Source organism: Apus apus, chromosome 22 (genome assembly GCF_020740795.1).
Source record: "Apus apus isolate bApuApu2 chromosome 22, bApuApu2.pri.cur, whole genome shotgun sequence".
Lineage (NCBI taxonomy): Eukaryota > Metazoa > Chordata > Aves > Apodiformes > Apodidae > Apus > Apus apus.
In genome coordinates, this window is record NC_067303.1 from 1,773,075 (window position 1) to 1,793,445 (window position 20,371).

At 52.1% G+C, this 20,371-nt stretch overlaps 1 protein-coding gene across 1 annotated transcript; it reads left to right on the forward strand.

Annotated features, from left to right (window-relative positions):
- Positions 1–5,805: 5,805 nt before the first annotated feature.
- Positions 5,806–8,898, forward strand: LOC127393426 (transmembrane protein 45B-like). The gene is made up of 5 exons (XM_051638488.1): positions 5,806–6,004; positions 6,738–6,950; positions 7,272–7,456; positions 8,360–8,505; positions 8,769–8,898. The coding sequence occupies exons 1-5, from the start codon at positions 5,818–5,820 to the stop codon at positions 8,896–8,898; spliced, it is 861 nt and encodes a 286-aa protein (XP_051494448.1). The 5' UTR covers positions 5,806–5,817.
- Positions 8,899–20,371: the final 11,473 nt, after the last annotated feature.

The window sequence follows — 20,371 nt, forward strand, 5'->3', positions numbered from 1 at the left end:
TAAAGGGTAGATCTAGATTAGACATTCAGAATTCTGGAGTGTGAGGGTGGTGAGAGCCTGGCCCAGGTTGCCCAGGGAAGCTGTGGCTGCCCCATCCCTGGCAGTGTTGAAGGGCAGGTTGGATGGGGCTTGGAGCAACCTGGGCTGGTGGGAGGTGTCCCTGCCCATGCACGGGGTGGGACTGGGTGATCTTCCAGGTCCCTTCACACCCAAACCAGTCTGGAATTCTATGAAATATGAAATTCAGTGAAATATCTTGGGAGGGGGGTCTTCCCCCAGCTACAAAGACAAGACCTTCATCAAGAGCCCATCCAGGAGCCACTGGTTCCTGGGGCAGAGATAGGATCTGCTGCTGCCACCCTTCCTGGCCACGTTTATGAAAGGCTGAAATGATGGTGGAGGCAGCAGGACAAGCCCTGCCTGTGCTCACACCACCTGCTTCACCTCCTCTGCTGCCTGTTTGTGAGAGCTGGTGTTAGCATTTGTCATCATGATAATAATAATCATCATACTTTGCACTTCCCGAACAACCATCCATCTGCAGCACTTGAGCTGCTGGCAAACCTTTAATTAGCTTGTGCCTCCCACCACCCCCAAGAAGGAGACAAACATGGTCACATTTTTCTTCATTAGCACCAAGCCTGATGATGAACCTTCAGGTGAGAGGATGTTGCAGTCACAGCTGAGGGAGGGGGAAAAAAAAAAAAGAAAACAAACATGGAAATAAAAAATCAAATCCAATTCAGTTCAGGGTTTAGCTCGAGGGGCTGGAGTGGGTTGGACACAGAGATGCCTCCCTTGGTTTTTCCCTGGGAGGAAGAGGAGGGCAGGTGTTCCCAGCTTCATTGGGCTGCTGTCCCCTGCCACTTGGCACAATTTTATCCTTGTTTTTGTCATGGTGATGGTTTAAAAGCCTGGAAACCCCCTTTCCTCCACCAGTTCCTACACCTACAAGACTAGTAGGTACTTTCATACAAGTTGCCCTTTCCATAGACACTTTTCTCCATGGGCTTCACCCTTTGCTGGCCCCTTAAGCCATGAAAGAAGGCACCTTGGTCCTCTGAGCAGATCCCTGTCAGCTGGGCCTCCTTCCCTCCCCTCTCCCTCCACCTGCCACTCTCCCACCTACTTTTCCCACTTTCTCCAAGGGTTTGACTCCTCCTGCCTGGGAAGCAGCTTGGGCAAAGCTGCTTTTTGGGCTAAGGGTTTCTTGAGCTGGGTGGTCACTTGGGAAAACTGAGCTGCTAAGAGGTCCCCAAGGCTGCTCTTTGTCCAGCAAGCAAGGTAAGTATTTATTGCTTCATTATTTTTAGGGATAAGTCTGTAAGGAAGAGCTCCTTGGTGCTTGGCTTAAGGTGGTAGCAAGCTCCTGAAGCTTGAGTCAAGCTGCTTGTGTTCGTGGAAGCCTCTTTGCTGCTGATGTTCCAGGACCCTTTTGCTGCCTTTCACCAGGTGTCTTGGAGGTGGGGATATGGCTCAGCTGCCTGCCAGCACCACCCCAGCTTCTCCTTGTCCTTCCTCCTCCTTGCTGCTGCTGATGGAGAGATAATGGGGAGAACAGAGCTCCTGGCTATGGGTTGGTGGCTTTTATGGCTGGGCTGGAGAGCAGCCCATCACCCTGGGGAGGGTGGTGCAGGATGGTTTGTTTCCATGCTCTTCCAGCCTTGGGGCTTCCCTGGGGAGCTGGCTCACGTGTGTGGCTCTTGGCAGGGCTGGGCAAGGCTTTTCCTGCAGCTCTGCTGGGGTGTGGGGTTGGGGTTCTTTGCTTGGTTGCAGAAGGAGTTATGTTTTTGTGGTTGCAACCTGGAGAAGCACAAGGTTGGGAATGCACAGAGTGGCTGTTAGTGGTCCAGAGTGTTTCTGCACCATCAACACGGTGCTTAGGAGGGCGATGGGGTCACTGGGGTGGTCTGTGGCATCTCTTGACCTGCAGGCACTTGCATTGCTCACCTTGGCAGCCGTGGCTGGTGTCTGTGGGTGCTTGGGCAGTGCTGAGCACCCGACAGGTGCAGAGACTGGAAACCAGCTGCTGAGTCCTGCCAGCCCCTTTCTGGGGGACACAGGACCATCATCATCCTCCTCTTGGCTGCTGTGGGCTGGGAGAGAGGTCTCAGAAGGGCTCTGCTGTGCCTTGGGAGCTCCTGGCCCAAAACCTCCTGCCTACAGGGACTTTTGATAAAGACACCCCCCCCCTCATTGAAAGGGTTTTATCATGGACCTGGTTGCCCCGTTCAGAGACCTCAGAGCCTGACCCCAGCCTTGTCTTTTCTTGGCTCCTTCCAAAAAATCCCCAACGTAACAACAGAACATCCGTGGTTGCCATGGGCACGGGCTGCTCATCCTGATTCTTGTGGCAAACTCTGGGAGCTATTTATTATTTTTTTTTTACTTTAATAGCAGACACCAGGTGTCCCAGGTTGTGAAAGCTGGTTGACTCAGCCTGCTTTGAACTGGCCCACAGGATGTTCTGCTCCAAACATCCTGTCTGAGGGCCACCTCCCCGTGGTGACATCTCCCTTTATCTGCCTCTTCCGAGTAATAACTGCTCTTTGCTGCCACATCTGGAGCTGGGAGAAGGACAGGCAGGAGTGGCAGGTAAATTCTCCTACCCATCAAGAGAAATACGCTGGGGATGTGGCTGGTTGAGCCTGGGGAGGGGCATGGAGAGAGGGTCCATCTCTGCCAGGCAAAGGTTTAGTGTGATGTGAAAGTGGTGCTGATGGAGGTGGTCTACCAGCAATCTGTGGTTTTAGCTTGGTTCTTTTTGGGGTTATCAGGTTTTGGAGGTGCATCGTGGCAGAGGAGCAGCTCTGCTCTGGAGCCAGGCTGGGAGAGTTGGGCTGTTCAGCCTGGAGAGGAGAAGGCTCCAGGGAGACCTTAGAGCAGCTTCCAGTGCCTGAAGGGGCTCCAGGAAAGCTGGGGAGGGGCTTGGGACAAGGGCAGGGAGGGAGAGGACAAGGGGGAAGGGATGAAAACTGGAAGAGGGAGATTGAGGTGAGACATGAGGAGGAAATTCTGGAGTGTGAGGGTGGTGAGAGCCTGGCCCAGGTTGCCCAGGGAAGCTGTGGCTGCCCCATCCCTGGCAGTGTGGAAGGGCAGGTTGGATGGGGCTTGGAGCAGCCTGGGCTGGTGGGAGGTGTCCCTGCCCATGCAGGGAGGTGGGACTGGATGATCTTTTAGGTCCCTTCCAACCCAAGCCATTCTATGAGTCTGTGACTGTCAGGAGGGAGAAGTTGACTCTCTTCTGTTGGGTGGGGGCTGTTGGCAAGAGAGATGTGCCTGGGTAGCAAGGATGGAGGAGGATCCACAATGAAAAAACCTTCCAAATGTCTTTGGCCTGATGCTGAGCTGGCCCTGGGATGCTGCCAGGCTGATGGTTGCTCCCAGGGGGATGCTCATGGTTCTGCATGGACCAGCATCAGGAGGAACAAGCCAAAATCCGCCATGGTGAAGGGCCTGGAGAGCCTGGAAATGGAGTAGAAATGTCCTCCTTCCTGGGGAGGGTGCAAGTAGGAAACCCTGTGAGGAGAGCAAGGAGCTCCCATGTGGCTGCTAAAAAGCCTGGAAGCTGCAGAGACAGATGGGCAGCCCATCTCCTGATTGCAGCCTTATTTCAGGTCCTCTGGCAGCCAAACCAGCTCCCGGGGACCATAAATACCTCACTTGGTGTCTTGGTTGCTTGGAAACACATTTGGTTTCCCCGATTTCTGGCTGCTCTATAAAACAAGGTGTGTTTTTTGTGTGGGTTTGTTTTTGGTGGGTTGTGTTTTTTTGAGTGGGCTACATCCAAGCTTCTGCTTGATCCAAGTGTAGGTTTGGGATGCCTTTGCCAAGGGTGAGGTATCCCAGGACGTGGTGGGTGCTGAGGAGCTGTGTCCTGGTGGTAGGAAGCAAAGGAGACTTGTGGCAACAACCAAAAGCTTTGCTGACTTGGGCTGCCAAGAGGTTACAGAGTGAATGGGTCCCCAGCACCAAAGGGAGAGGCTGCCCTGCTGGGGAGGGGGGTGGTTGGGGCTGGAGACCCCAGCTCTGACACCGAGTGGTTTGGGGTGCTGAAGGTGATGGTGGGGTGCCCGGTGGATGTGGGGTGATAAACCCCCTGGTTAAAGCTGGATGCTGCTCAGAACAGCCTCTGGAGCTGCAGGTGGGACGTGTCAGGTGTCATTTCTGATGCCTGGGCCCTGGGATGTCTCTGTTCTCTTCCAGTTAACCTGTCAAATCAACACTTCTGCTCCCTGTGCTGATCAGGGTCAGCTCCTGACTCCAGCTTCAGGCTCTTGGGGTCACAGTCCCTGTAGGACAGTGATACCACTTGGTTCTACACCAGGCAGTTGTGCACTGCTGAAATGTGCCTTGCAGTGTCCAGCCTCAGTCACTTCAGCAGGGAGGTGCCTCTGCGGGGAGATACATGTCCTGGACTGGGTGTCCAGGCTATAATCAGGACAGACATGAGTCCTTCTGGGACATGAACCATCTCACCCTAATGTAGGTGTCCCACATAGAGCAGAAAGCAACTACTGATCCCTCAACCAGCTCCTCATCTGCCTGAAAGGCTCTTTAGTAGCCTTCCTCTTGCAGGAGAACCTTAATGTGCTCTATAGAGTGTTGAGCCTTCCCCAGCTTGCCCGTGTCCTGGAGATGCAGTGGATGATGATGGGCTCTACACCCAGATCTCGTGCTCACCCATGCAGGGCTGAACCAGTTTGGCTCCAGCTCTGCAGCCAAAACCCAACCAGGAATGTCTGGCAGAGCTCTCCCTCACCCACGGCACTTGCCACGCCACATCCTCCTGGATTAATTACTTTCTGGTGTAGGAGGGACTTGAAGAACGTGCTGGGGTTGTTCATCCAGCCTCTGCAATGGGCTTGGGTGTTTATAAGCCCGGGTGGTTTGTGGTGCAAGGGCAGGTCGGTGTGGCAGCCCCAGGATGAGTAATGCTCCTTCCATGCATGTCCCAGCTGTGGAAAAGGACCAGAAAGGAGGGAAAGGGTGAGACTTCCTGAGGTTGTAGGTGCATGAAGAGACAGGTCTTGCTGGAGGAACCCAGACCATCCCAAGGTAACACTGAAAGCTCAGTGCTGAGATGATTCCTTGATCATTCCTCACTTGACATCATTGCTCATTCCTTTCTGTTCTTCCTGGGATTATTTTGGTTTTCCAACAGTCTGAGTATGGGTTAAATACTTGCAGGATGTAACTGCTGTGCCTCTGCTCCTCTCCAGCCTTGCTGGGACTTGGTGGTATCTGTGCAGCTCAGCACAAGGGTGATTGATCTTCATGCCTGGAGCCTTCAAGCTCTTCCTACTGGAGATGGAATCTCTTTCCCTTCTGTCAAGCCACGCTTGGGTGTGTGGAACATGCATGAGGCTCCTTTTGGAGATGCCTCCTGGGCCACCTCCTGCTGCACAGCCAGGAGGGTCCAGCAAAGCCTTGGCTGTCTGGAGCTGCTGGACACACCAACTGGATCCACACCCTGGCAGTGATCTGATTTATGGTCTGAGGAAATCATGGTCATGTGGCTTTCCATCAGCAAAAACTTTGCTATGGCCCCTCTTCTCCTAGTATGGACCTGCTGGGCTTGCTTGGGCACCAACGTGCTCTCCTCTGGCTGGTTGCACCTGTGCAGTCACACACACATCTACCCACACACACAGACAGGGGTGTCCCACTCCTGGTGCTGCCTGTGTGCAGCTGATGGTGGAGCTGTGTGCTGGGATGCAGCTCCTGGTGATGCCCAGCAGCACAACATCTCCCTGGGGACACTAGGAGTTGGTCCCCAGGCACTGTTTGTCCTTGCAGGTCCAGCGAGGGAGCCCAATGCCAACGAGTTTCCTGGGCAGTGCCCTCCGGGGCACCTTCTTCTTCATCTTTGGCCTCTGGTGGTCAGTGAGGTACCCCCTGAAGTATCTCCGGCGCAAAGCCGGTGCTGAGAGCCAGCCTGGCCATGGGACCCACCGCGTGGAAGTCCTGGAAGGGATGGTCAAAGCTTTCTTTGCTCTAGCAGGTAAGAGATAATGATGAGTCCTTGTCCCAGTATCTCCTGGCACTGCAGGTGCTCTGACCCACGAGACTGGGCTGTTGGTAGTGGGAAATGTGGGGAGGAAGGGACCTGCTTGTGGCATGGTCTGTGGTGAGACGGTTCCTCTGGGCAAATAGTATCATAGGATGGCTTGTATTGGAAGGGACCTGAAAGACCATCTAGATCCAACCCCCTGCATGGGCAGGGACACCTCCCACCAGCCCAGGCTGCTCCAAGCCCCATCCAACCTGCCCTTCAACACTGCCAGGGATGGGGCAGCCACAGCTTCCCTGGGCAGCCTGGGCCAGGCTCTCACCCCCCTCACAGGGAAGAATTTCTTCCTCATACCTCACCTAAATCTCCCCTCTTCCAATTTCAGTCCATCCCCCCTCATTCCATCCCTCCCTGCCCTTGTCCCAAGCCCCTCCCCAGCTTTCCTGGAGCCCCTTCAGGCACTGGAAGGTGCTCTAAGGTCTCCCTGGAGCCTTCTCTTCTCCAGGCTGAACACCCCAACTCTCCCAGCCTGGCTCCAGAGCAGAGCTGCTCCAGCCCTTGGATCACCTTCATGGTCCCCTCTGGACTTGCTCCAACAGCTCCATGTAGTTCTAGTGTTGGGGACCCCAGAACAGGACCCAGCCTTGCAGGGGGGTCCTACCACAGCTTCATTGTCATGAAGAAAGTTTTTCCTACAAGCTCTTCCTTTCCCCTCTCTTCCCAGGCATCTTGGTGGAGCAATTTGTGCCCACTGGACCCCACCTGCAGCTCTACAGCCCCAAGACGCACAGCTGGGTGGACCTTGCCCCCTGGCACTACACCACCATCTACCTCTTCTTCCTCCTCTCTGGCCTCGTGGACGTGCTCTCACACTCCCCCCTCAAGCTGCCCCTGGGCTTGGACCGGCTCTCGCTGGCCCTGGCTCTGCTGGTGGAAGGTGACTCCCATGGGATGGTGTGGGCTGTGGGCCAGGGGAAGGGGCAACAGCCCAAGGCTGCTCTGGAAAAACACGACCCAAGCCATGGCTGGATGCCTGAGGGATGTGTCCTGCTCCCAGTGACAAGGTGTTGTCCCCCCACCTCGGCTGGATGCGGAGGGACAAACCCTGGTGCCAGCTCCTCTGCTGGCTGGCTCTTCCCACAGCAGCAAGACCTGGAGCACAGGCTCAATTTTTAGATTAATGTTTTTGTTAAAAAAAAAACAACCAAAACAACCCAATCCCAAAGCGCCCTTTTCTGATGGGGGTGAATCTTGGCAGGTTTGCTCTTCTGTTTCCATGACTACGGTGATGCTGTGCTGGATCACCACCTGCATTCCCTGCTGGTCGTGGCTATCTTTGCTGGAGCCCTCTGTGCCCTCCTCGAGGTGTTCCTCCGTGACCACATCATCCTGGAGACCTTCAGGACCAGCTCCTTCCTTCTCCAGGGCTCTTGGCTCTGGCAGGTCAGTGTCCACCCCGTGCTCTCCTCCCAGCAGTGGGCTTTGCAGCCAGGGAAGGAACATCTGTTGGGGTTGAACTTGTCAAGTGGGTGGAATATCTTAGTAAATAAGAGGAGGAACCAAGGATTAGCACCAGAGTGGTCATCACAGAGATGTTCATGTGCTATGTACGCAGCATGGACACACCTGTAGGCTAAATGGAAATGAGACATTTTTATTATAATGAGGGTGGTGAAACACTGGGACAGGTTGCCCAGAGAAGTCCCAGGTTGCCCAAGGAGGTGGTAGAAGCCCCATTCCTGGAAACAAGGGTGGGAAACCACAATCTCAAGGCTTTTTTCTTTTTATGAGGCCCGATTTCTTCCTCTGTTCAGAATCACAGGATGGTTCAGGTTGGAAGGGGCCTTTGAAGGCCACCTAGCCCAAGCCCCCTGCAGTGAGCAGAGACAACTAGATCAGGTTGCCCAGAGCCCCATCCAACCTGACCTTGAATGTTTCCAGGAATGTGGCATCTCTCACCTCTCTGGACAACCTGGGCCAGTGTTTTGCCACCCTTTGTTTCTTTGTTCCAAGTACCTGGGAACGTTTGGAAACCTCTCGTCATCACCCAGCTTTGGGTCTAGGAGGAAAAGCAGAGCCTGGCTCTGGAGCCTTTGGGTTGTCACCTTTCTCCAGGGATGCTGAGCTGCACTGTGAGCCCTAAGGCTTGTCCACAGAGCATCCTTCTCCTCCTGAAGCGTGTCACCGGGGGGACAAGGATGCTTGGGGGTGCTGAGGGCAGTGGTGCTGGTATTACTGGGGTTCATGGTGCCTCCAGTCCATAGTCAGCTGCAGCAGTGGCTAAAAATCAGGAGGAAAAGAGAGGAGAGATGTGCTGAGGCCAATGTCTCCTCTGTCTGCCACCAGATTGGGTTTGTGCTGTCCCCTCCATGGGGAGGACCAGGCTGGGATCAGACTGACAGCAGCAACGTGGCGTTCCTCACCATGTGCTTCTGCTGGCACTACGCAGGCATCCTGGCTGTCCTGGCAGCAAACTCTGCTGCATCTCGCTGGTACGTGGGGGTGAAGGGACCTTGGGGGGGTCCTGGCACTGTGCACGAGCTGAGATGGCCAAGAGCAAGACCTAGAGCCAAGGGACTCCAGTGTCTCCCGGGATAAGTGGGTGTCCATGTATGTCCAAGCGTGGACTGGTCCATGTCTTGGCTGGAAGGGGTGGACTTGGTGCCACCACAGAGCAGACAGACCTTAGCAGGTGGGGGAGCTGGTGGCTCTCACTGCCTGCAAACCCTGATGGGTGTCACTGTCCCTCCTGCAGCTGCAACGAGTCCTGCCAGCTGAAGTTTGGGGACATCGACGTGGAGCTGGACTGCGGCGTGTGCCTGCGCAGGGGCCCGAAGGGCTCTGATGGGGCCCTGCTGCCAGAGAGCACCCTGGATGACAAATGAGGCCCTGGAAACATCTTCCCCACTGGCTTAGAGCTCTTCAGATGAGGTTTTTAGTTAGTCTTGATAAACCCCACTGGCACTTGATGGTTGGAGCATCAGAAGTGGGAGGCAGGAGATGTGAAGCCCTTCCCGTGCAATCTGGGAGTGAGAGCAAACCAAGCTCAGGCAGGAGGGACCTTTTCATCTTCCCAGGCTGTGAACTGCAGGACTGGTTTGCTGGTGGAGTCCAACTCGTGTGGCCAATTTGGGCATTTTTATTTTTTTTTTGCCACCATTTTTTCTTCTGCAGAGGGAGCCCACCCAGCTCCTGGGGGCTGCTGCTCGCTCTGGGGTTGGTGGAGGGGTTTGTGTTCCAACCTCCAGGTCACTAATAAAGTGCTTTAACACACCAGCTCCATGGATCTCTTGAACATGATGCTCTGCGGGTGGGGTTAAGGTAATGTCTGGCTTACAAGTGGTTTGAGGGGTGAGTGAAATGTCAGAGGGATGGGACTGGATGTGGTTGAAGTGGCCGGCTGGCCAAGGCTGGGCTTCCCTGTCACTGGCCTGTGCTTCTTTGTGCCTTTAATGAGAAGCTGAGGGATAAGCAGGGGTGGAGAGAAGCTGGTGTGCACTGGATGTTGGGGAGATGGGACGTGGGGTGTTTGACAGGCAGGGTCCACCTTGCAGAGAGACACCCTTGAAGCAAGGTGATGGCTTCAGCTGGTCCACAGTGAGAGTTGGGGTGTTCAGCCTGGAGAAGAGAAGGCTCCAGGGAGACCTTAGAGCACCTTCCAGTGCCTGAAGGGGCTCCAGGAAAGCTGGGGAGGGGCTTGGGACAAGGGCAGGGAGGGAGAGGACAAGGGGGGAATGGATGAAAACTGGAAGAGGGAGATTGAGGTGAGACATGAGGAGGGAATTCTGGAGTGTGAGGGTGGTGAGAGCCTGGCCCAGGTTGCCCAGGGAAGCTGTGGCTGCCCCATCCCTGGCAGTGTTGAAGGGCAGGTTGGATGGGGCTTGGAGCAGCCTGGGCTGGTGGGAGGTGTCCCTGCCCATGGGAGGTGGTGGGACTAGATGATCTTCCAGGTGCCTTCCAACCCAGACCATTCTGTGATTCTATGATTGGGCATCAAGGTTCTCCTGGTGAGTTTCTGCTGCGCAGCAACCCTGGGAATAACTTTTCTCCTCCTGCAGCAGCTTTATTCCCTCCCTGGAGCTGGTCACTATCCATGCAGACACAGAAATCAAACTTTTCCCTTCTTGGTGCTCAGGGCTATGTGGGTTTTTTTTCCCTCTTTCCCTTATCCTTTTGGTTTGCAGCAGGGAGACACTTCCTGCCACCAAGATCCAACCCAAATTGAAAAGACACCATGAAACAGGATTAGTGAAAGAACAGCAAGTTCATCAGCAACTTCTTTACCAACACTTAACATGCTGGGCTGGGCCAGGTGAACACAAGCAGCTCTATTATTATTACTATTAATTATTATCTTTTAATACCTTTGCTGTGCTCCTCCCTGAAGATGTGCTGAGGACACTTTGCTGCTGGTCTGCACGGCTCCAGAAACTCCAGGAAGTGTCAGGAGGAACAGAAGTCCTCCCAGGCTCAAAGCCACGGCAGGTCCCACCCCACAGGAGGCCCCTGGAAGACATTTTCTTTTATTTTGGGGGTGGGTTTTGTTGTTGTTGTTGTTGGTTGGTTTTGGGGTGTTTTGTTTGTTTGGTTTTGGCAAGGGGGTTCCTTGTTGGGTTGGGGTTTTTTTGAGGGGGTTGTCTGTTTGTTTTGGGGGGGTTGGGGTTTTTTTTGTTTGTTTTATGTTTAATTATTTTATTTTTTTTTTTAAACTTCTTTTTTTGTTTTCTCCCTTTGCAGCAGGACTGAAGGAGGCTGATGCTTCATGCTGCTGGCAGCTGCCAAGAGAGGACCTTGAGGAGCCAAGAAACAGGTGAGTGCAGGAATTTGGGCTCCCCCACGTAGTGAGCTATAACTGGGGGTTGAAAAGTGGGCTGGTGTTCACCAGCAATGGTTTCTCCAGGGTCTGGTGGGGAGGGGTTGCCTGTGGCCCGGGCTGACATGGATCTGCTTGTGCTGGAGCTTCAGATGTGCTGCGTGGAGGTGATGGGCTCTGGTTATTGACACCCACCATGGGACAAGGAGCAGGGCCATTGGATAAATATGTAAGAGACAAACAGGGAGCTCAGTGCAGAGGCTATGACCCCATGAACTGCACTTTGAGAAGAAGGGGGGAAAAAAATCAATCTCTTTCCCCTTTGATCAACTCATGTTAATTTCTTTCCTGTTTTTTCTGGCCCAGGTGTTACCTTGGTGATGCTGAATCTCTCTCTCTGAGGTTTTTGCTCTTTAAAATGTATGTTTTTAGCAGGGGTGTTTCTTCTTTCCTTGAATAAATGTAAGTAAGAGTGAATACTGAGCATCCAGCTGTGAGACTGAACCAGCTCAGCAGGGTCACACTGAGCCTCCCACTGACACGTGAGGGCTCCTCACACAGGGCACACAAAATGACCTGACATCTTGTGAGGATGCCCCAGACTTGAGCTGGGACGAATATCCATTGGGTCAACAGAGCAGGAAGAAGAAATGAGGTTGTTGTGGCTGTAGTTGCATTCGCAGAGCAGTTCCTGGGTGTTGATACCCTCTGGAACAAGCCAAAGGGCTCGTTCCTGTCCACGCTGGCAGGCAATAAAACTTGTGAATGATTGATGAAGAGAGCCTGCCCTGCCCACCCAAACACCACTTCAGTGACCACAAAATAGCACGAGAGGACAGAGCTGTGCCATCCTGCTACCCTTGCCTCCCCATGGGGGGGTCCAAGGTGTTCAATTAATGGGGGAACCTCATTCTTAGGCACAACTGACGCTGTTCCCCTGCGGATCGATTTTGTGAAAGACTTTTGGTTCCTCAAAAAGCTCCTGTGGCCTGGCTGGCTGGTGGTCCCCAGGGAGGTGGCAGAGATGTGGATGTGCTACTCCAGAGCCTGTTTGCTTTTTTTTTCCTGGCTGTGTTTTGCCCCTGGAAATTCCTTGGCCAGAAAACGAAGCCAGATCTCTGTCCATTAGCACCTTGTTAAAGTGTAACCACGGGGCACTGCAGCAGCCAGAAGCTCAGGTAACACTTCTGTGCTTTTGCTGTGTTTTCCTGTCTGGTAGCAACCAGAAATAATTGGGTGTCTATAATGGAAATCCTCTCCCCTGCACAATTAGACTTGGGGAATGGATGGAACTTGCTGGAGGAACGAAGACCCTTGTACTTCCTCGTCAAAGTCAGCACTGGGTTAAGGCCCCTGGAAGGGAGGTGGAAGTTTTCCTCTTTCCACTCTTTCCACAAATCCTCCACTGCTGGCTCATGTTGGGGACAGGCTTTTCTCTCAGAAGAACCAGCAGTTAAAGCCTTGGGGTAGAATGGCTGGTGAAGGTGAGGGGTGATTTCTTCTCAGTAGCTCCCAGTGTCAGAACGAGGGGCAACGGGTACAAGTTGGAACATGGGAAGTTCCATTTAAATATGAGGAAAAACTTCTTTATGGTGAGGGTGACAGAGCCCTGGGACAGGCTGCCCAGGAGTCTCCATCTCTGGAGATTCAAAAGTGGAATGTGCTTCAGGAGATCTTGCTTTAGCAGAGGAGCTGGACCAGATGATCTCGAGAGGTCCCTTCCGACTCCAGCCCTTCTGTGATTTGGAGACCCTCTTCCTGCAGCTGGAGGGAGGAGAATCTCCTGGAGAGCATCTGGGAAGGGGCTGCTGGAGGAGCCGAAGGGCTTGGCAGCCTCTGGGAACCTGGCACCTCTCTCCAAAAGTTCTTATTGTTATTGCTGAGGGACTTGCAGAAGATTCATGGTTTAAGGAGGAGATGAAATGAGCACTGTGAGCACCACTCAAATCTACTGTTTCAGTTTAATTAGCAAACTTAGTTGCACAATTTAGTGCAATTGCCATCAGAGGACAGTTGGATTTCTAGGTCACTCTTCTCTTCCAGAACTTGTAATTTATTATTATTATTATTATTATTTTAAATCTTAGTGCATTTCTTGCCCATTAACTCAAGTGATTTAAACAACCCCAGCAAGCAGCAGATGCTCACACACCCTCTCTGCATAGGCATGACTTGAATCTCATCCAAAGCTCCAGGGGAAGCTGCAGATGATACCAGCAACCTGCAATCCAGCAGTTCTCGTGGTGCAGCAGCTGGTTCCTGCCTGCTGCTTTGTGGCATCACTAGAGAGGGGGTCACCCCTTCCAAGGGGCTGCTGGTGGAGCTCAGCTGCAGGCAGCCACCCTGGGATGGAGCAGTTGGTGCAGCCCAGGGCAAGTGGCACAACAATATCTGGGCATTTTCAGCCCTGCAGCCACATCAAGGTGGTTGCTGCAGTCGCCTGATGATGCAGGAGAGGAGCCTGTGAGGGATGGGTCAGGATGGAAAACCCAAGGCCAGAGGTTTCCATCTGCCCCATCCTCTGTGCTCCTGGGAATGGTGTGCATGGAGCTTCACAGCTGCTGGCTTCAGCTCCTGCAAGGTAAGAGGTATTTTTAGAAGAAGGAAATTTGGGTGAGGGTGTAGTGAGGCTGTAGAGATGATGCCTTTTGGGGGGAGCCTGGTATTTGTCCTAGGACAGGCAGAGGGTCAAGACATGGGAGATCTGCTCTATTAATTGTGTGAGAGCTTTAAGTGTAAATCCTTCTTGTCACTAATGAAGACCATGATGGTTTGGTTGCAGAAAGGGTGCCCAAAGCAGGCAGGAAAGGCTCTCAAGGAGGGAGAAGTTTTCCAGCTGTGGCTGGAGTGGATTTTTCTGGTCAGACAGGTTGCTGGGACGTTGTGTTTGCTGACAGATGGTGCAGGGGCTGGTGGAACTTGGCCAAAGGGTCCCCCAGAGATGGTGGCACTAACCTGAGGTCAAGGTGCCTGGTGACTTGGGCTGATGAAGGTTCATTTTGGAGCACTTGCTTGCAGAGGTGTTGGCCTGTCTGCTGGGATAAATGCAGGTTCCCTTTCTGCAAAGGTGCTCAGACCTCATCCAGCTCCCTGTGCCACCATGTAATGCTGGTGGAGATGCTGCAGGTTTGGTCCTAAAACTTGTGCTTTAGCCTTTCCCTGGGTCAGGGACCTTGGTGGGTTGGATTCCCAGCTGGTCCATCTCAGCAGAGCAGTCCAGCAGCTTGGGCTGTGTCTGGAGGGTTGGTCACAGGGTGTGTGGTGGGGAGGAGGCTGCTCCTGCTCTGGCTGTTCTGCCTGTGCAGTTCTTGCTTTCATCAGGAGTTACAGGATGTGACAGAGATGATAAACTGAGACTTGTTCAAGTATTTGTTCTACAATTCATGGGACTCCAGACCAGGGGATGCTCTGCTGCCTGCCTGTGTCTAACGTGGTGCTCGTAAATAATGCATTTGAAAAGTCTTGGTGACACTTATTCAAGTGGCATTATTGAAATAATGTTCCATTTCCCCCTTGCTACATCATCTGTGGAGTCTGACCTGTCTCCTACTGCTCACATCACTCCTGTCTTCCCAGACACAAATATGAATTTCTGGTAGGTTTTTATTTTCCATCACTGCTTTGGAGACAGCTACGAGTGACTTTGTTTCAGAGGGGGAGAAATGGAATAAAACTCCCCCAGGGGGGCTGATGTGTTTCACAAACCAACCTGCTGTGTTGGTAGGACATCCTTCAGCACCCAGCAGCAGTGGTGTAGATTTATGGCTGTTCTGCCAAGGAATGAGGTTTGTCTTGGTGCTTCAGACAAGAGCAGCTGCTTTGTAAAACGTAGACATGTGTTGGCAGCTTCTGGTGAGCCACAACTTCTGGGTATGGTGGAGGAATTCTAAGATGTACCCCCAAAATCCACCCAAAAGTAACAGTTTCTGTTTTCTACTTAAGCTTTGTAATATCTTGTTGCCTTACAGGATGTGGTGATGTTCACTCATGGTGTCTACCTGCCAACACTGGTCTGGGGCTACCTCATTCTGCTGAATGTCCAGCTGCTGCTGGTTCTGCAGGACATTTTGAAATTCAGCAAGAAAATCCTTCTCCCCTGGGCCAGCACAGCCCCATTGACACTGGACTGGTGCAGCACTGTTGGCCATCCAAGAAGTTCTTAACATCTTGCAGAATCCAAAGAAGTCCATGCCCTTGTCACTCCTCTGCTGCACACAGTCAGGGGAGGAACATCCCATGAGGTGGAGCCCCACCAGCTTTCCCCAGCCCAGCTGGTGTGTTAGTGCTGTGAAGATCAAGGCCATGAAGCCCAGGGGGGAGCCAAGGAGCAGACACATACACCAGTGGTGGTGGTGGCAAGTGCTTTGTCCTTTCAACATGTACCAACAGCTTTGTAATTACCCATCCTGCTGTTTTCCTCAAAGAACTGAAGACAACTTGTATGCAACTGCTCAAATGTGGTGAAGCTTTTGTCCTTGTTGTTTCAAGCTCACGTGAGCTCAAACTGGGGGTTCCCAACTGCAGTAGCAGTCAGGGTCATCTCCTCAGCTTCTGGCTTCCTGTGTGCTGAGAGGTTGGGTATAAATATAAAGAAAGGTTCTTCTAAGTGCTTAGGATTGTTGTCAGGACTTTTCCTCTCTAGGATCTGGTTTCAGGGCACGTGCTGGGTAGAAAGGGCCACATGTGGTGACATCGAGACACAAGGTACCTGGATTAAATGAGCTGCCAGCACTGCTTGGAAATGTGGCTCAAGCCCTTAACATCCTCTCAAAGACTGGAAGAGCTTTTATGAGCTCATCTCCATAGCTGGGGAGATGAAAGAAGAGCACTTGCCTCTTCCTCACCTCCCAGGTTTCCTCCCTTGTTGGCTTTAATTGTCCCTTGTTTCTTCATGCTGAGGGTGGTACTATTGGAAAAGAAAACATCTCTGGTGCCTGTTTGGATGTGTGAGCAGAAAGATGCTTTTATTTGTGGCTCTATCAGCTAAACTATTATTTTTTATTTGATTTGCAGTGTATTATTTGTGATTCCTCTTTTTGCTGACCTGACACCCCATGATGTGCAACCATTGCTCCCCATGTCCCTCCAGCTGCTCCATCACCTGGTGAGAACTGTCACTGAGCTGCAAGGTGGAAAAACAAGGCTGTTTTGTTGGGTTTGGGGATGCCAGCAGCACCTGATGGACATGGTACAGCTCCTCCTCGTGGGGGCCTCCATCTGCAGCTCCATGGACAAACCCACCATTGCCTCAACTTGTCAGATCTGCCTGGACAAGTTGTCCACAGCCCAGGAGAACATCTTGGAGATGTTTGCTTCTGGCTGCAGCTGGACCCCAGCACTGTCCCCTAAACTGAGAGTTTTCTTCTGAAATTCTCTTACCACCATGAAACTGTTTTAGCTTTACATGCAAAATACTGGTCTTACATCTCCTGGTGTCATCCACGTGGTCAGGAGGTGTGTGGTTTTAAAGAGGGTTTTTTTGGGAGGGTTCTTGGGTTTTTAGAGTGGTTTTGTGTTTAAAGTTTTTAGAGTGCTTTAGGGATTTTTTAGAGGAGCTTTTGGGGGGTTTAGAAAGGTTCTTGGGATTTCAGAGAGGTTTTTTGGGTGTGTTTTTTTTTCCTTTTTGCATTTAGAGCTCTTCAAGTGTGGTTTTTGCTTTGTTTTTAGAGCGGGTTTTGGGTTTGGAGTTTTCACCTTGGGCTGCAGTTCTGCTTGAAATGGCCTCAGAGCTTTTTGTTACAGAAGCTGCTGGAACCAGAGGAGTTGATCCAGAATTGTGCATCTGTTTGGTCTTCCCAAGAGGATCCAGTGAAGACTGGACAAGGCTCAGCTGCTGGTCCCTTATTTTAACACAGTGACAAGGAAAACTAAATTCCCATGCATGTCTCTGTCTACACTTTAAGCTCCCTGCTGTAAATACCTTGCTAGAAAGCAACCCCAAAACCAAATTAAGACAATATTCTAATTCCAACATAGCATTTTACTTAGAAAAATGATAACATACAAGATTCTCTGCCTTTTTCTGGGGGAGGGGCCTCCCCTTTTTAACTGGAAAAACTCTAGAAGGGATGGGCTGCAATTCTTGGGTTTTGGCCTGGCAATTTATCAAGTCCTGCACTTTTTATTCTCCTCTATCCAGTAAAAAAGCAGCTCATCCACAATCCCCCCATCATCTGTCTATAAGTACATAATGAAGAGGAGTTGCTACAGACATTTCAACACAGGCAAAAATAACACAGCCAACTGTCTTGGAGCTTTGTGTGCTCCTGTCCCCTCCGATTTATTAGACATCTAATTAAAGTGAGCCAAATTCATGGGGAGAAAAAAATATCACTCCTCATAATTGCTGTGCTGAAGCTGCTGTCTGTTTTCTTAGGCTTCAAAAATAGCAGTGAAGTGGTTGCTGGATGGACTGGGGCCAGTCCCACAGCTCTCACTGATCCTGTGGTGTGTACAAGTAAAGAACACTTGAAGCTCTCAAAAAATAAGCCCGTGTTTAAATTCTCTGTCAAAATATGAACTGACAGGACAGGAAAAAGTTGCACTGTCCAAACCAACACCTGACTGAGACCTCCCTGCTGCCCTGATTTCTACAGAAGATTCAGCTCCGCTAATGATTTTGGGGTAGGAAATTCAAGCATTCTCTAGTTTTTAAAAAGAAACCTAAGCCAATAGGCCTGAAAGTAAGGGCAAGGAATTTTTCCTCTTCATTTTTCCCCTCATCTTTGGCTTGGAGCTCTTGCTGCATTGTCCTGAAAAAAAAGGAGGCTGCCTCATCATGTGGTGCTGTAACAGCTCTGCAAGGGTGTTGGCATTCACCCTTCAAAACAAGGAGACAGTAGCAAGGAAAAAACCACTCCTGGCATCCTCAGCAGAGGAAAAAGCACAGAATAATCCCTTTAGTACAGCTGATGTGTATTATAATAGATAGCTGGAGCTTGGAGCTGTGTCAAACACTGTCACAGGGGGATGAGCCCTGGGATAGTCCCAGTCTAGCTCTGATTCTCAGCAGCTGGACTTGGGTCCTTGCTCTAAGTTTGTGCCACCTGCAAGTGTTCAAAACCAGTTCAGCCCAGCAAAAACTCCACAACCCACCATAAAGGCCACTTGGCAGGGAAGAGCCAGGCCATGGCTTTGTCTGCACCTTTCCTTCCCAGCACACAAGTCCTCATGGGGCAATAAGCTGCTCTCCAGTGATGCTGTGGGAGAAGTGTTGGCTGCTGCAACCTCATCTCCACAGCCACATCTGAACAGGATGGGGCAAAAACTCAAAGCCTCTGAAGCAGATTATTCCATTACACGAACAGGACAGATACTAAAATCTAACAGCCAGGGCCCTTCCCTCCACCCTGAAGCAGGGCTGAGCACAGCAAGGGCTGTGTCCCCCACATCACTACATACATTTGCCCAGTGGAGGAGAAAAGGAAGCAGTTTTCCTGTGGCTCATTGTTAGGATGGATCAGGAATTCACCCTGAAGCTTCACTGACCTCATATAGTAACTCAGATAATGTTTCATGCCCCAAAACACAGGGACAGGGCAAGGAGCCCTGATTGCCAGAATCAGGGAGGACAGGTTGCCCAGGGAAGCTGTGGCTGCCCCATCCCTGGCAGTGTTGAAGGGCAGGTTGGATGGGGCTTGGAGCAACCTGGGCTGGTGGGAGGTGTCCCTGCCCATGCAGGGGGTTGGATCTAGGTGATCTTTAAGGCCCCTTCCAACCCAAACCATTCTATGATTCTATATTCAACCACACAGTGACCTGCTCTGACTTCAAAGTCAGCCCTTCCAGCAGGAGGTGGGCAAGATGCCCTCCAGAAGCTCCTTCCAACCTCCATTTCTCCATGAGCCTGCAGCAGCTGCAGGATTATTCCCTGCCAAACCACCACGCTGGAGAAAACAATTCTTACTCACCTTGCATTGGATTCCACAGTGCCAGCCCTGGGAGAATCAGCTCCACTTTGTTCTTGTGCCAGTCCCTGCTGCAGAAACCTGAGGCCCTGGGGAACAGAACCACCTCCCCCTTTCCAAACACACCCCACAGACCTGGGCAGCCACACAAAAGCCCACCAGGTTATGGCTTTTCTCAGTGAGGTGGTTTTTCAGGACTGTTTCTCTTTGGTCGGTGTTCAAAGGCACCTCCTGGGGGCACCCAGCCCAGGTCCTGCTGGGGACCTGTCCCAGCAGCTCCCTGGGGAGCACAGACATAAAACAGCCACCCAGGGAGTAGGTGAGGGAATCGATCCTTCCCCCTCTCTGCTCAGAAAGCCCTTACACCACTTTCTCCCTGCAGGTGTTCTCTCTGAAGCAGCTGTGAACCACCAACAGACCAGAATTCTCCTCTATTTTGGGCTCACCAGATCCCTTCATCTCAGGGACCTCGCAGGAGGACACACACCATTGCTGGGATCCCACCCACTGCATCTTCCCCACCCCTCATTGACCTTGTCCAGCATGAGCAGCAGAACAAAAAAGCACCCTCAGCCTCTTAGACATTAGAGCAGTGAATGTTACAGGGAGAGGATTTCAAAACAGTTGGAGCCTGTATTTTTTTTTCTCCCAGTAGCACTGTGGGATGTTGTGTAGTCAGCAACCAAGTGTCTGCTGCAGGACACCCAGCCTCCCTCGTGGCATCACCTCCCCAGGAATTTAGGACACTGGGGAAGCAGTTGGGTCCCTGCCACCCAGGAAGCCCACAGGGTTTGCCACCACTATTCCTAGAGCTGCTGTGGCTGGTGTGCTCCATCAATTACCTTTCATCCTCCTGACGGGCAGATGCCTTTCTTGCAGGAACACATCTTCCAGCTCCTTGGATGGAAGAAACCCCACAGCTCCTGGCCCCCCTGATGCCTGCTGCAGTCTCAGAGGTCACCAGGCTTCACTTCTGAGGGAGCCTCCGTGGTTTGGAGGGGAAGTCACATCCTTCTCCTTGCTCCAAGCATGGATACCTGGAAGGAAGAGCAATGCACACAGCTGGAGTGAGTGGGACTTTAAAAGCAAAGAGCTAACGTTGCCAAAATTTCAGTGCTATGCATGAAAGCATGGTGAGAAGCTCCTGGGCTGGGGCAACCAGCCTTCGAGAGGTTTCTGCCTCCAGCTTGGTCCCCAGCCCAGGCTCAGGGGAAGGATTTGGACTGGCTCACGTTGCTGTGGAAACCACTGCAACTTTGAAGATGCTGGGAGGAGAATTCACAGGTAAAACTGGCTCATCCTGCCCCTTCTTTGGCTTCCCCCCCTGCTGTTGCTAAGGCTGGTGCCCAGTTGATCTGCATGTGGTCCCACCAGCACCCAAGAGCCCAAACCAGGGGCTGGGAAAGTGGTGCTGAGCTGGCATGACCTGGAGGTGGAGGCGTGGCCGTGGGCTCAGCACAGACAAGCTCATGCCCCCACCTCCCCTGGCCACCCTGCACACAGATCAATATTCATTTCCAGCAGCTCATTGTTCTTCAAAGGCTTGACCGATTTTCATGCTTTCCGACCTACTTAACGTCAGCATTTAGCTCCACTTGCCCTCCCCTGCCTCACTCTGTCACTCTGCTTGCCAGTTCT

What these genes read in the sequence shown, in the direction of transcription:
- LOC127393426 (XM_051638488.1), top strand. Translation starts at nt 5,818, where the DNA reads ATGCCAACGAGTTTCCTGGGCAGTGCCCTCCGGGGCACCTTCTTCTTC. An exon ending in CCTGGCTCTGCTGGTGGAAG is followed by an intron (nt 6,951 to 7,271) that starts GTGACTCCCATG and finishes GAATCTTGGCAG; the next exon opens with GTTTGCTCTTCTGTTTCCAT. An exon ending in AACTCTGCTGCATCTCGCTG is followed by an intron (nt 8,506 to 8,768) that starts GTACGTGGGGGT and finishes TCCCTCCTGCAG; the next exon opens with CTGCAACGAGTCCTGCCAGC.